This window comes from Poecile atricapillus, chromosome W, assembly GCF_030490865.1.
Source record: "Poecile atricapillus isolate bPoeAtr1 chromosome W, bPoeAtr1.hap1, whole genome shotgun sequence".
Lineage (NCBI taxonomy): Eukaryota > Metazoa > Chordata > Aves > Passeriformes > Paridae > Poecile > Poecile atricapillus.
This window is the reverse complement of record NC_081288.1, coordinates 13,524,958-13,539,816: the sequence shown is the minus strand read 5'-3', so window position 1 is coordinate 13,539,816 and position 14,859 is coordinate 13,524,958. Positions and strand designations below refer to the sequence as shown.

Genomic DNA, 14,859 nt, shown 5'->3' with positions numbered 1-14,859 from the left:
TGGAAATGACTGCAAGAACCATGATTCCACTGCTTTTCCTTGTTCCAGTCTCCTTGGATTGGAGACAGGAAAAGCACCTAAAGTGATGAATCTCATCGTCTGACTTCTGTTCATTACCTTTGGTTTGAGCTGCAGGGAGGAAGCGACTGTGTCACAGGCTGGGACATGAACAAGTCTTTTTAAGTTTTTAACACTTTTCTGAGGTGTCTTTTGTGGAGAGTTGTGATTCCTGCAATATCTCGTCTTTGTAATAAGACCTAGCAAACAGATGACAGCTGTAGATCAGCAGGAAGTCAGAGAAGGTGAAAATTGTACTTGGTATTTTATCTACCCAAAGAGAACACAGACTAGGAAAAAGGTGTGGAGGAAAGAGAACAGGCAAAGAGCTTTCAAAACAAGGGACATGCTACTACAAGGCAAGCAAGTTTACAGCAGTGGGGATTATTCATGGGTATTTCTGTTCATGTGAGAGAACTCAGAGGAACAGAATGAAGAATGAACAGAATATCGTAAGTTATGATGTTAAAATTAAACCTACATGTTGTAGGCAAGTTGCAGGCTTGTGCCCCCAATTTACTTCTTTGAATGATACTCTCTAACATCATTCAAAGTGGAGTGAGAGATAACTATCCTTAACTGCCCTTCAACTGTTGTAAGCAGGGAAAAAATGATCATGTCTCCATGGGATCATGAGTATCATCATGTTAGTATGTGTGAGTGGCACATACCAAAGGTGTGATGAGAAGCCTCAGTCTGCACAGAAGCAGTATTTTGAGGAAAAATGGAAAATCAAAAATGTGGTTTTGAGGGGAGGAAAAGCTGAAGTTGCTATGCACATATTTTTCAGTAGGCAGATACAGTACAGAATGCTGTTATTACTCGCTGTACACCCTTTTTGAAGGTGGTGGGTGGACAACCTGAAACACTCTAAAGAAAATGATTTCCCAGAGGAGCTGACTTCCAAAGCAACCACTCAGTATGTGCATGATTCCAAGATCGGAGTACAGCAAATAAAAGAACCCTGTTTCCTTTCCAAGCATCCTATTCAAGTCTCTGTTTTGTATATTGGGCCTTTCTTACCAAGCACTAACCATGCAAAATGCCTTTTATACTCTTCCCATTGCCTGGCTCTGCAGAGGGAGATGTCCATGGGAGAACAAACTGTCAGCTGGTGTGTGCATCTCAAAAAGCTTTCTGATCTTTCCATGCTCCCACTGACCTGTGGAATGGGGTTCTTAAAACCAGGTCTATTTTTAAAGCAGTTACAGTCTTCTCATTCACATCTCTTCGTTTCAGCTGAGGCAGAGAAGCTTTGGCCAAGAGCTGCATCTCATCTGTCAAAATAATAATTCTGGCCTATAGCTTGTTGTTCTTTTTCAGCTGGGGCTTCAATTCAGGGAGGCTGATGCAGTCCAAGTGAATTGTTCTTCCAGTCCTCTCCCAGACAGCTTTCCCTAGGCATGCATCCATTTTTCAATCACCAGATTGAGTACACAGCTGTCACACAGTGAAAATGTAGCTATTTCCAATTGTGTGGTTAGATATGGGTCCATTATATAGTGATGCCACCAGTTCTGTACTGTGGTAGGTTCGCATACAATCCTGTGGCAGGAAAGAAATAGAGCTTCTTCAGAGCCTGTAAAACAGCAGTGTAACCATTTATATGAAAGGTTCACCATCTGCAGATGGAGAAAAGCAGTCTAGACTGGTTTTCTATGAGAACCTTAGGAAAGTGGTAAGTAGAAATTGCCAGAACAGTCAGTAAGGATGGATTGTTGCCTTGGGCTTCTGTGCCATATGTTGAGGGTGCTGTATCTAATTTTTTATCTCCATATAATAAATGAAATGCTGGCTTCTCTTGAGGTAAATGTCAACAGTAAGTAAAAAAATCATGGTATTTTAAAGTTGGAATTTCTGTCAAGAAACTAGTTTTTAGAAATTATTACTCTCAAAGGGAAAGTAAGTAAATATGGTTAGTCTGGATTTGTAGCATTATAGAAATTATGGACAAATTTAGGTTTAAAGTGATCTCTGGTATATGCCTCCTTCTTGAACAGGGGTTGTTGTCAGAGTTAGATGAGGTCACTCTGAGCCTTGTCCAGTTGAGGGGTACATACCTCAGGATGTATGAATGGCATTTCCACAGCCTTTCTGAGCAGCCTGTAACAGTACTCAGGCAGCCTCACCAAATAATTTTTTTCCCTCATGTTTGACTGGAATTTCCCATCTTGCTGCCCTGTGTCTGCTCTGTGTTGTCCTTTCATTGGGAAGAGTGTATCATTTTCTTCTCCACTATTGCCTTCAGGCAGTGGAGTGCAGCAATTAAATCCCTTCTCTCCTTGTCCCACCTGAGCAAACCCAGCCCCGCCAGCCTCCCCATCTGCATCCTCTGCTCAGCCCCCAGAGCACCTGAGGCCAGGTCCTCGCTGACCTTTCTCCACTCTGACAGGGTCTCTCTCACACTGGTGGCTCCAGACTGGTGACAGCTGGACAGACCAGACCCGTGGTCACTGCGCTGCCCTTAGGGTCTCGGTCTCCTCTTGTCATCACAGGATGTCAGTCAACTCCCTTGGAGCTTGGGGGGTTGTGTGTGCCTACACGTGGGTGTAAAGTGTGGGTAAGTACTGAGAATGCCCAGAAGTCCAGAGCAGCAGTGGTTCCACAGCCAGAGCTGTGGCTCTCAGTATGCAGCAGCAGAGATCTGCTCCTCCAGCAGCACCCACTCGGTAATGGCACAGCCTTTCCAGTGCACCACCTTTGGACAGAAGTTTAAAGAGCAGAACTCTGACTGATGCAATCCAAAGATGTGATTGTCCTTCTTACAGCTATTTATGTGCTTATTAATGTATCTCTAACACTTCTTTATTATAAAAACCTAGGTCTGGGTTTTGTTTTTTTTTATACGAGGACAAATTAATTTCATTTATCTTGTACTGTGTAGCCAGTCTGTCCTGAAAATAGCTGGGAACATACTACCAGGTTGCCACAGATGAACCTGTGAGACATTTTCTTCCATGGGTGCTAGGAACCATCATTACAAATACTGAACACCTGCCTCTGGGATGTTCCTATACTCATCTGAGTCAGAAGTGTTCTTTGTTCTTAGTCTCTGACTGTCTTAGGGAGAGTCAGAAAATCAAATGTGTGATGTGCTGTGGCCCCAGCCCATCCTGGGCATGGAGTCAGAACTGTACAAAAAGGAGATGAGAAGCATCATCATCATTTTCAAAAGCTTTAGTTTTTGTTCAGCGTCAGGGTGATATACTCCCAAATCTGTGAGAGCTTTCAGCTCTTGTGATACACAAACTGATCTCAAATTCAGAGTATCACAGCAGCATGCTTGTCTCTTGTGCTTCTCTATAAACAGTGCTCACAGTTCTTCAGTTTAATATTTTTAGTCCCATGCAGACATATTGAGATAGTAATACTTCATTTTTGGGACAGAAACTATATTCTTGTGTAGTCTACCTTTGTGGCTAAATTCAGGTACATTTTTGTTCTTCTCCAGGGATCTGTGTGTAATAGCAGTGAGTTTCTCAATGTCCTCAGGAATCAGCTCCATTTGTGTGTGCTCTCCTGGGAAAGCTGGTTCCAGCTCTTCCTATGAAAAAATATATTGCCATGAGATACAGAGAGGACAGGGGTCTTCTCTGTCTTGTCTCAGGAGGATAACAATTTTCTCTGTGTTGTGTTTGGAGATCTCTCCCAGTGATCACTTCTGGCTCTGCTCTTAACATTTATTTCAGTTGAGAAACCTGCTATTTTATGAAGTCATTCAGATTTTTTTCAGCTGTAAAATGAAAGCTGTAAGCCTTGAGCTAAGTAGAATAAGAAAAGTAGTGAATGACTGCTTATTAGTGATAGTAACTTTAGAAGTTAAAGGGCTGTTCATAGGATCAGCAAAAATGTCAACAAGGGGTGTTCTTGTTTTCCTGGCTGCTATGTGTGATTGCAATGAGTTATGTTGGCTGTAGCCCACTTGGATGACACTGCAGTTCACAGCTTGAAGAAGCCAAGTGCTCATAAATAGGCTAAATTTACAGGTGATTTAACAGCTCCAGATTATAAACTGGAACAGAAAAGTGTCTATTTTCAGGTGACAAGTATTCTGTAGTAAATGTTCTAATGGAGTGAAATCCCATTCTAGAATTGTGCCAGGAAGCTCTGCCTCATTTTTGGAATGCTTTTCTGGATCAGATGTTTTCCCATGTCTTGGACGTGGAAAATAGTTTGATGTTTAAACCACCTGGAAAGAATTAGATTCCTGTGGCTGCTTGGGCAATTGGTGAGCCAGAGCTGAAAGAGAATAATTTAACAAATTAGACCAGATGAATCCATGTCTGGATGCAAGTAGGGGCTCTCATAGTTGCTTCAGAGCTTTGCAGCTTTTCATATTTATCACACCCATAAAGTCAGCTTCATCCTCACCAAACACAGGGTTAGCATCCCATGGAAGCACTGCCTGCCCTGAGGGCATCTGATGTCCCAGTGTCTGTTCTGGATTCCCCATCAGTATCTATCTCACCATTTACTCACATCATTGAAGTAAAAAAACTTTCAGATTTAGAGCTGTCGAAGAAGCTAATTCAAGTGATTAATTATACTCATAAATGGATTTTATTTGTGATTTGGACTCTCTTGGTTCAGCCTCCAACATTCAGTCTGACAGGTAAATACCCTTCAGATACGAGTGTAGCTCCTATTTAGAAATACCTGAAATGTTTAGAAATGCTTGACACTATCACCAGAGTTCTCAGGAGTCTGTAGCGCCGTGTTTAACGCTGGCTCAGTGCAGCACAGCCGGACTCCTGGGCAGCCTGGAGCTGCTCTGAGTGCTCTGGCTGGAGGCTGCAGGGAGAGGCTGCACTCCAGCCCTGTGGGATTCCTTCCTTCATCCCCCTGGATGGGCAGCAGTGCCTGGGGATGGGCACGCTGCTGGTGCCTCCAGCCCCAGGGCTGGGCACAGGGCTGGACACGGGGCTCTCTGCAGGGTTCGTGCTGCTGCTGCACTGCAGGAATGATGTCCCCAGGTAAGTGGCCTCTCCTCAGTCTTGGTTCCAGTCACAGGCCTCGAGCTCTGAATGTGAATTCCTTCTTGCTTCTGAGATGGTTGTGATGTTTTGCTGACATCTTACAAAAGCGTTCCTTCTGAAATGCCCATGACTGTGTCTGTTGTGTTGTAGGCGTTTGAGCTAGCGACTGGAGATTACTTGTTTGAACCACACTCTGGTGAAGACTATTCCAGGGATGAAGGTATGACTCTTCTGAGGTATTGTAAGAGTTTCTTCATATTTTCATGCACAATTTCCAGTGAGCTTACAGTGGGGTTTAAGTTTTGTATTTGAGTAGAACTGTTCATACACATTGTTTTCAGAATATAAATGTGATTTTTTTTCTTTTTAGTTTTAAGTTCCACCACTAGCAGTGGGTAGGCAAAAACTCTCTTCTGCAGATATTCATCTACTTAACAACTGCCTGAAGGAATTAAACTGCCCTTCTTGTAAGATTGCATATGTGTGAAAACCTGATTGAAAATAACAACATTTTAGTTTAGAAAAGAAATGACAAATTGGAACTTTATTCTGTTATTCTCTTTAAAAGAGTGACACTGGAATAATGTTTACATTGTGTATTTTTATTTGAATTAGGCAATTACTAATTATTTTTTTAAAATCAGAGTTAACTCCTGCTTCCATCTGTATACCTGTCCATTTTCATGCTTGTTTGCTTGTAAATGCTCTTTGCAGTGGTATTGTAGGCATCATTCATTGTTCCTAAATGCTACTAATGATGCCAGAGCTCTGCTGATCCTGGAAACCTCTGCATGGATTTGCTGCAAACATTGTTGATTTGAAACTATTTCTGATTTTTTACTAATTCCAGTTTCTTTCCTCTTCTTTTTTATCCCATCCTTTCCCTGCCCCTTCCACTCCCGTATCCTTTTTTTCTCTCCCTCATAGACCACATAGCACACATCATAGAGCTGCTAGGCAATATCCCAAGGCACTTTGCTCTATCTGGAAAATATTCTCGGGAATTCTTCAATCGCAGAGGTAGTACCTCTTCTTTTTGAAAGGTGCCGTGATGCAGACAGAAGTGGAATTGCTGTTGCTGGTTGTATCATGTCCCAGCGAGGAGCATTTCCTGAGATCACACACAAAAATTTTCATTTTGAAAAGCAAAATTCCCAGGAATCTCTGACAATTTTTTTTTCACCCAAATGTTCCAAAAAATAACTATTGGTACATTTTTAATGACATGCCACGTTGTTTGTGGCAGCTGACACTCAAACATTATTTTGAGAAGGAAGTTTTGCTGAAAGTACCTTTCCAAAGCAGCCACTGAGCAAGCAGTGCACACGTGTGTTTTTTACCAGGATCAATCTATTTCTGTCTGTACCGGGCCAGTGTTAGTGTGTGCATGCAATGTACTGATTAAACTGTTGTATGTTTCTGTTTTGCTGGCAATGTTCTCCAATGCAGACCACATAGCATTGATCATTGAACTGCTGGGAAAAATCCCTCGAAAATACGCTATGTTGGGGAAATATTCCAAGGAGTTTTTCACCAAAAAAGGTAACGGTATTTATGCAACACTAATTTAAAGCATAATACTATCCAAAAGGAGAATATGTTGATTTACGGGTACTGAAGAAATATATCCATTTAAATGGAGAGCTCTTACTAAAGAAGAACTTTGGTGTAAACTTGGCCTTCTGGGACAAGCCACAATTTGCGGTGTTCATTTCAATATTTCATTTAAAATTCATTTGGGGATATACTCAGCGAAGTGTGGATGTTAACACGTGTCCATGTGAATCTGTTGTCTAACGTTCGTGTAAGTGTGAGGACTCAAGTGATGCACAGTTTGTAACGTGATGAAAAATCATCTGTCAGCAGCTTTGGATCCTAGCTAGCAGTCCAGCAGGTGCTGCTGGTAGGGAGTAACGGAGGTGGGAGGGGAGTACCTGGGCAGTGGACACTGAGCTGAGTGTGGCTGCTGTCACAGCCCAGGAGCAGGCAGAGCGGATGGGGGTGTGCCAAGTTATGGAACTTGGCCCAGGCTGCTCTGTAAGGCAGGCTTTTGACTCGTGGGGGAATGTGGTGATGCCTCAAGTGTTCCATTCCCTCGGTGTATGAGACAGCACAGTGCTGTGTGGAGGGGCAGGGTCTGTCCTGTTACATGCTGGGGGAACAGCCAGGGCTGTCAGCCACAGCTGGGGAGGGCACGTCCCTGCTGACCAGAGCTGGGGGTTGCCCTGTGCATGGGCTGGGCCGGCCCAGCAGCTGCGGTGTCGCTGTCTGGGGGCTGAGCCAGTGGCTCTGGGAGCTCGGGGTTGTGAGGCTGGACACAATCAGGGTTTCTCCCTGCTGTGCATGGGGCTGCCTGTTCTCTGCTGGATATTCCTGCGACAGCAGGGATCCCTCTGTGTCCTTGAGGGGGCTGTTAATGGCATTGCAGTGCAGAGAAGGGCAGCAGTGATGATCAAGGAGGGAGCAGCTGCCCTTTGGGGGAGGCTGAAATGCTTGGGGCTTTTGAGTGTGGAGTAAGGTTTATGTAATCAGGAAGTCAGTGGATAAGCTGAAGACAGAGCTGCTGTTTGCCAGCACTCACCATATAAGAGCTGGGGGAAAGCCAGTGAAATTTGCAGAGGATGGCTTTAAAACAAATGCTTCCTTGCCCAGCAGGCAGTGAGGTTCAGGAGCTGGCTGCCACAGCAGGCAGAGAGAGGGGCTGTATCAGCAGGCTTTAAACAGCCTCCTGGTAACTGAGATGTACAAACTCGAGGCCCACAGGTCTGGAAATTTATAAAGCAGTAAGAGGGCTGGGCACAAGATAACCTGTGGCACCTCCAGGCAGGATTGCAGCTGCTGGAGTGCATCTTACATTCCTACTTTGTACCTTACAGCAGACAAGTTGGCATTTTCTGGTGATGTCATAGAACTGTAAAATGACCTAGCAGTTACTCAGTAACTGCAGTGTTGGCAGTGCACAGGAGAGGGCAGTTTGTAAAATTCCTGTGATGTGGAGTCTCTGGTGCTTTCATGAGCATCTTCAACTGCAGTGTCACTGTTGTGCTCTAGGGCCTGACTGTCAGTGACATTCCTCACAGGCACTGAGGGTGCCTTTTAAATCCTCAGGGTGGGATTTAAGATAGGATTAAAGGCTTGGTTCACCAACCACACAACATACAAGTTCAAGTTTGCTGTGGAAGATTAAGTAGACTGGATCCCACTTGTTTTTGCTTAAACCAGAGAATCTCAAATACAAGACAGAGGATTAACAAACCAAATGGCATTTTCAGATCATACTAGTTATTCTACTTTTGCAAGTTGGGGAAACTGAAATATTTTGTGGAAGAAAACTGGAGATGGCAAGTGTCCTGCTTACTTGAGCATCTTTTCTTTGCATCAGGCACCCTTTTCCTTTTCCCTGGGCACCCCAGTGCTGCCAGCCTCTGGTGTCCTGCCAGCCTCTGGTGTCCCCAGCCGGGATTTGTGTGCGGTGGGCTGGCGGGGTATGAGGGATAGGCTCCAGAGTTGGCCAGCAAGCCAAGTATTTTGTACTCATCTGCTTGTGGCTTGAGCGCTGGAGATGAGAAGCCTTGTGGTACTGGCCTGAGGCTCTTGGGAGAATTTCTCACTGTGGTCTCAGGGCAGGCTTAGAAATCTTGCTGTTGAGCTCCTGTTTTGAAAACATCAGTCTTGGGTGAAAATCAAGAAATCACAATTTGAGTTTTACTCCTGTCCATAAGCAAGTTTGACCTCAGAGAGGTGCTTTAAACATTTGAGTTGTGCTACTAAAATCCCAGGAACAAAAAGAAAGATGTTAAAGAGTTTACAGGATCAAGTCCTTCCTCAGTAATTGCCTGAAACAGTTTTTTACACATTCAAATAGGAGGATGCATTTAAAAGAGGAAAAGCATTTGTAAGTTATTTCTTATACTATAACACAGATGCTTACATATTTTTATAGGGTCTCATCTTGATTGAGCCCAGTAATAACTCCAGGGAGTCCTCTTCTTCAGTGTCTTCATGGAAACTATTTTAACTGTAAAAATTAATATGTTTTGGCATTAAAATGTAAAACCCTTTTGTTTTTCCTAGACCATGGTTCCTGCTGTTTTTCTTCTGGTATTTGCTAGTCCTGTTTCCTTGTGATCTAAGCCAATGCAAGATGCTAGCCAGGTGCTGGCTTTGCCCTTTGGAAGCTGAGCAATGAGAAGTACTCATTGTGATGCTGCTCATTTACCCTCCTGGAAGGGAGGGAGGGCTTGCTTCTTTCTTCCACCTGCTCTCAGGATCATGTCATAGATGTGTAGCAGCACATTATATCCCATTGCTGCTTCACCAATCCTCATTTCATCCATGTCTTACTGTTCAGTAATCCATCCTCCTCTTGCCTGGTGACACATCTTAAATTTGTCTTTGATGAATTTTATAGACTAGATCTGGGGGTTTTTGTATTACTGTCAGCAGACAAAGCTTTAAATAGCATTTTTCCCCCCTGGTCCTTCAGAAATTTTTTTTAGTAATTTCCTTCTGGCTTAACATTCCATTTTTCAGAGAGATCATTGCTGCCTCTGCTTTGGCAACAGGAGTTTTACAGCTCTGACAACTCCGTTGTCCTCTGTGGATTTTCTCCTGTGTACTTCACTATCAAAAATCCAAATAAAGGGCTTCTCTGAGGAAATTCTCAGTATCACATTTTTAGCACTTCTTTGAAAATTCATGCTAATGCCCTGAATACAGATGGTGTCAGACTGGTAGGGCTTGTGCTTTTTTAATTTCTCCCTTAAACATAGGTACAGCCTTCATAGGTACAACCTCCATCTACATGGTACAAACATCTTGGAGTAGATGAAAATATGTGTTGGCAGACACCTCCATTTCCTGTGCTACTCTCATGCTTTAGGATGGGAATGAGGATCCACATGAAAATTTATTCTTAGACTTTTTGTCCACCTGAGTAGTGTTAAGTGTCTTTTACTTACCCTGTTTTGTTTCCATAGTTAGCATAATGATCCTTACTGAAAACTGAAGCATTACTTTAAGCATGGCCCCCACGATAATTTTTACTGTATCCTATCTTATTAAGTGCTTTTACAATCTTCATAAAATTTCTTGTGGGAAACCTCAGCCATAGTGCTAAAACAGTTTTGTTTCTTAGCAGAAAAACTGCTGAGTATTGTGCTGGCCTTAGCATGGGTATTCACAAAATGAGGAGTACTCAAACAGCAAGAAATCTCCTTCCACAGTGGCACCAGGGGCCTCATCGTGCAATGTTACCTTATCAGATCTGAGGGAGGAAAGGTGCTGGAAATGACAAAATGTGAATGCAAAGATGAAGACAAAGATGAAGCTGGATGGGAACACACACCCACCCTCTCTAAGCCTTATTTGGTGCATGATTACAGCAGCCCTTGCAATGAATGCTGGGAGCTAGAGAAACCATGGGCATGATCTTTTTTTTTTAGCAATTTTTGGCTTGCAGTCAGTAACAAGTCACTTTCTTATCACTTTTTGGCAGTATTTGAGTTCATGCATTCCTGTTATATAATTTAGTACCTGTTCTTGTAAGTAGTCACCAATATACTCTATTGGAAATCTTCCAAAAGGTAAGATTTTCAGCAGTTAAATTTTAGGGTTGCACAAAGTTTTAAAGGACTGAGTGAGAGCCTGGAAATTAATATGCAGCTCCAAGATGTGGTGTCCTTCCTGTTGTGTGGGGCAGTTGTGGGCCCAAAGCAGAGCCTTTCTGTGTCTGTGGGGACTGATGGGACATGCTTGTACTGTGAATATTCACACAGAACCAGAACTCTGTGGCCTCTGCTGGTGTGTACCTGCTGGTGTTCCTTGTGGTGGGCAGCACACCTGGGATTCCTCTTGTGAGCAGCACTCCTCTGCAGCTTGTGGATTGCACACTTGCTCTTGTGGAGACCTGGTGACAGCAGCTGGAGAGCTGCTTTCTTGAGCACTGCACCCTGCCTAGGACCTACTGCTGAGGGCTGAGGCAGCAGAAACAGGGCCTGCTGAGCCTTTGGGGATTTAAATCCATTGCATTGAGATGTTCAGTCCCTGAGGCAGTCGGACAGACACGGGTCACTTCTCCTGCCCTGGAACTTCACTCGCCACAGGGATGTGCAGAAACTCTGCCTGTGAGCTGATGGTAGGCAGGGACAAGAATCACGCCGACAGACTACTTGGCTTGCAAGTAATGTGGCCTGGATGCCCCCATCCCAGGTGGTGAAGTGAGCTTCTGAAGCCCATTCAGCCTCCAGTATTGGGTGAGACCCCATCACTCTCCTTGGTGCAGAAGCACCACAGGGGTCTCTCAAGTGCTGTTTGCAGTGTCCCATGGAGACTGGCACATATGCTCGAGAAGAAGGGAGATGGCTGTGGGATGCATTAAGGGTACAGAAATTTGGCAGAAAACATCTGCCCTTGTGTTTCAGCTGGTGTCCTGAGGGGCTGGGTGTTGCAGGGCTTAATTACTGATTAGAACAGATCAGGCACTCTTTAAGTCTGGTCACATTCTGTAAGAACTTTAACACACACAGATTCATGGCTAGTGTAGTTTGTTGAAGCGAGAGGCCTTAGATTCATTAGATTGTTGGTGATAAATGCACTGGAGCTACAAAGTGTAAGAGCATTATACACAGGTGTTCCCGGCTGTGATCTGACACAGTCAGAAGGCAGATGTTAGCAAAGAGATATCCCTGCTTTGAAGAGGAGAGTGGAACAAGCCTGTTGACTTGTCTGCAAGGTTGGGGTCCTATTCTCATCCTCTGCAAGGATTTCAAATGTCAGATTTATACTTTCAGGAGAAGTGGTGCAACTATAGTCGAATTTCCTCATGTTACTGCCCTCATGAATGATGAGGGGACAGTCACACCACATGTAAATGAGGGCTACTGAGAGCCTTGATTGCAAAGGCTGTGGGTCTCATGCAAGGTGACACCTCAGTATCACTCCCTCCTGATGGCAGCAGTGAGGGTTATGCAGCCTGACAGCTGCTCATCCCTCTTGTGCCCACAGCAATCCCTTCACCATGTGCCTCGTGGCACATCTCTTGGCTTTGGGCCTCGTTCCTACGCAATGGAGGAGCAAGAAACTGTAAGAGTCTTCCCCATGGTGCTGCATGACCTATGGACAGACCTGGATAGTGTTGCTGGTTTGAATGGCAGAACAATTCTCACCTCCTCCCTTCTGGTCTGGGACACATTGCCAGGTTGGCAGAAGTTCCCCCTCTTGGGGATACTCCATTCCTGCAGCTGCTGTCACCACTTGTGTTGGTGATTGGTTGAAAGAGACCTGGGCAGCAGCAGGAGCTTCCCTCAGGAAAGATTTGGATCAGGTTTCCTGGAGTGATTGCCTGGGAGATGGAGCAGAATCTCTGGAGCACCAAACCTCGGCTTGCTTAGGAATGAATCTGCTGCATTGCTGGCAAATGACACATGGTGAGGCAAGGGCCTGTGTTTCTGAGACCTCTGTCCTGGAATTGGAGAAGATTCTGTGAAATTTGAGTTCCTTGGCTGATTAGGAAGGAGCCGCCTGCAGTGTGGTTTGGCCATGGTGTGAGCATGAGTGTGAATGAGTGCCTGTGTGCACAGGAGAGTGAAGACAGCAGGAAAACTCAATGGAGTCCAGGTGTAATTAATGTACTGATGGCTGTAGGAAGAGTTCTTGGCTTTGACATCGAACATACTCATCTCCTTTGAGGACCTCATGGAAGTTTAGTGTGCACTGCCTGTCCTAAGCAGTGATTCCCAGCCTGGTCAAGGTGCTGTGAAAGCAGAGTGGGAGAAAAACGAAACAAAGATTAGTCATTGACATGAATAACAAGGTGTTTTTCTAATGCTGTTAATATTTGTGTTTGCAGGAGAACTCCGACACATTACCAAGTTGAAACCTTGGAGTCTTTTTGATGTGCTTGTGGAGAAGTATGGTTGGCCTCATGAAGATGCTGCACAGTTTACGGATTTCCTGATCCCCATGCTAGAAATGGTCCCAGAGAAACGTGCTTCAGCTGGAGAATGCCTTAGGCATCCGTGGCTGAATTCTTAGCAGAATCTTCCAGCTGTAAAACAAACAAAAAGCCAGTAACCACTTTCCAATGCGTTGGACCTAAATGGTGACTGTCACAAAATCTTTAGCAGGATCACACGTGAGCTGGCTTCAATCCTCAGACCTTTATTTTGCTTGAGGTACTGTTTGACATTTTGCTTTTTGTGCACTGTGTTCTTGGGGAAGGGTAGTCTTTTTGTCCTCAGCTAGTAGTTTACTCACCCACTTTCTTCAGAAAACACTTAACGTGTCTTTAAGCATTGTTTCTTGTGTTGTGTGACATTCAGATGTCAGATTTTTGAACAAAAGAAACTTCCCCCCATGTGTTTTGGCAAGTTTTGTAACTATTTATGAAAAAAAAAAATATTTTAGCTGATGCATATTATATAATTTACGAGTGTAAGAAATTTATCAAATCAGAACTGAGTTATGGCGAGGAATTGTACAATTTTATCTTCTGGCAAAGGGATGTCATTCTTGTATTATAGAGTATGTAAATGCACCCTGTAAATGTTTATTTCCATTTAAATATGGGATCGGGGACTCAATTTCAGAGTAAAGCGACTAAGTTTTAGAGAGCTTTATAGCAAACCAATTGCATGTAGTGGACTTTAAACCGCTTTAAGGAATTGTGTAAACTTTCTATTCTGTAGCAGTTCCTGTTCATTGGATTTTAAACAAAGTGGCTCTGGTTTACAGGATTTCATTCCCCAAATGGCACTTTAAAGGAAGGCTAGACTTCTTTCTAATAAAGTATGCATTATCATTTAGCACTCCCTTTTAGAACTTTTGCCTATTTTAAGTGCTTTTAAGAAAAGAAAAATAGCAATTTCCCTTACAATGTGATAGTGAAGACATGGTACCATATGGTGTTGCCTTTTTCTAAGCACTGTAAGTTGTACTATACCTTAAGAAAAAGAAAAAAAATTAAAAGTAGAGCATGAGAACCACTCTGTGTAGAATTACTGATCTTTTATAATAAAAGTGTGTGCTTGGCATCAGTTAAGGAAGGATATAGCTGCAGATATTTACAGTGCAGTGGGTAAAATAATCCAAGAAGCAAGATCATGCTCATTCCATTCATAGCTTTACATGTTTCTAAAACAAATTGCACTAGCTTTATTCTTTCCCATCCGTAGACATACGACTGCCCATTGTAAGTTGCACGCAACAATTATGTGTTTCCTAGGAACAAAAGCTGCATAGGCTGAAGCTTATAGGCAATACAGATTTTAGAATGTACAGTACGGAGGTGTGTTTGGGCCTCTTTTAGAAGTCAGTGGGATGAATGTAAGCTTACTCCTGATCTTCATGTAACTACAGTGCCACTTTTTTCTTGACTTTGTCCATATAAAATTTATTCACATGCCTTTGCAATAACTAGATTGTGAGAAGATAGCCCCATGCTGTAACAATAACCAGTTGTTTGAGGTGCTTGCAGTTGTCTAATTAAAGTGTTTTGTTTTTTCAGACAGTGTTGCTGGTCATTGGAATCTTTGCCTAGCCACGCCTCAGCTGCAGGGGTGTTGGAGGGGTGGGAGGTGGGGGCTGGCTTTTCCTGGCCCGAGAAAGGCAGCTTCCCATGTTCATTTATGAAACACATCACCTGGTGTCAGTCAGAGCAGCCCCACGGGTCCTGTGGCAGCAGGGACTGGGTGGGAGTGGTTTGCTGGGTGAAATGTGACCAAAAAAAAGCATCTTTCCTACCAGCTGTTCTGTAACAAGTCCTGTAAACAAGGGAACGATTGTCCCGTCCCAAGGGCTGGGGCAGCCACTCCTCCGGAGAACTGCC

At 43.8% G+C, this 14,859-nt stretch overlaps 1 protein-coding gene across 7 annotated transcripts in view; it reads left to right on the top strand.

The window, feature by feature from the left end:
• Positions 1-14,539, top strand: part of LOC131592199 (SRSF protein kinase 2) — a 129,679-nt gene extending 115,140 nt beyond the window's left edge. For 2 of the 7 annotated variants that reach the window (XM_058863547.1, XM_058863552.1), the window contains 3 exons: positions 5,184-5,253; positions 6,483-6,575; positions 12,883-14,539. In XM_058863547.1, coding sequence (XP_058719530.1) covers positions 5,184-5,253; positions 6,483-6,575; positions 12,883-13,067 — 348 coding nt within the window. In that variant the 3' untranslated portion in view covers positions 13,068-14,539. Of the gene's footprint in view, positions 1-5,183; positions 5,270-5,403; positions 5,501-5,960; positions 6,054-6,482; positions 6,576-12,882 lie in introns of those variants that run through there. The other 5 variants (XM_058863553.1, XM_058863549.1, XR_009280534.1 and 2 more) reach the window with 5 other exon arrangements.
• Positions 14,540-14,859: the final 320 nt, after the last annotated feature.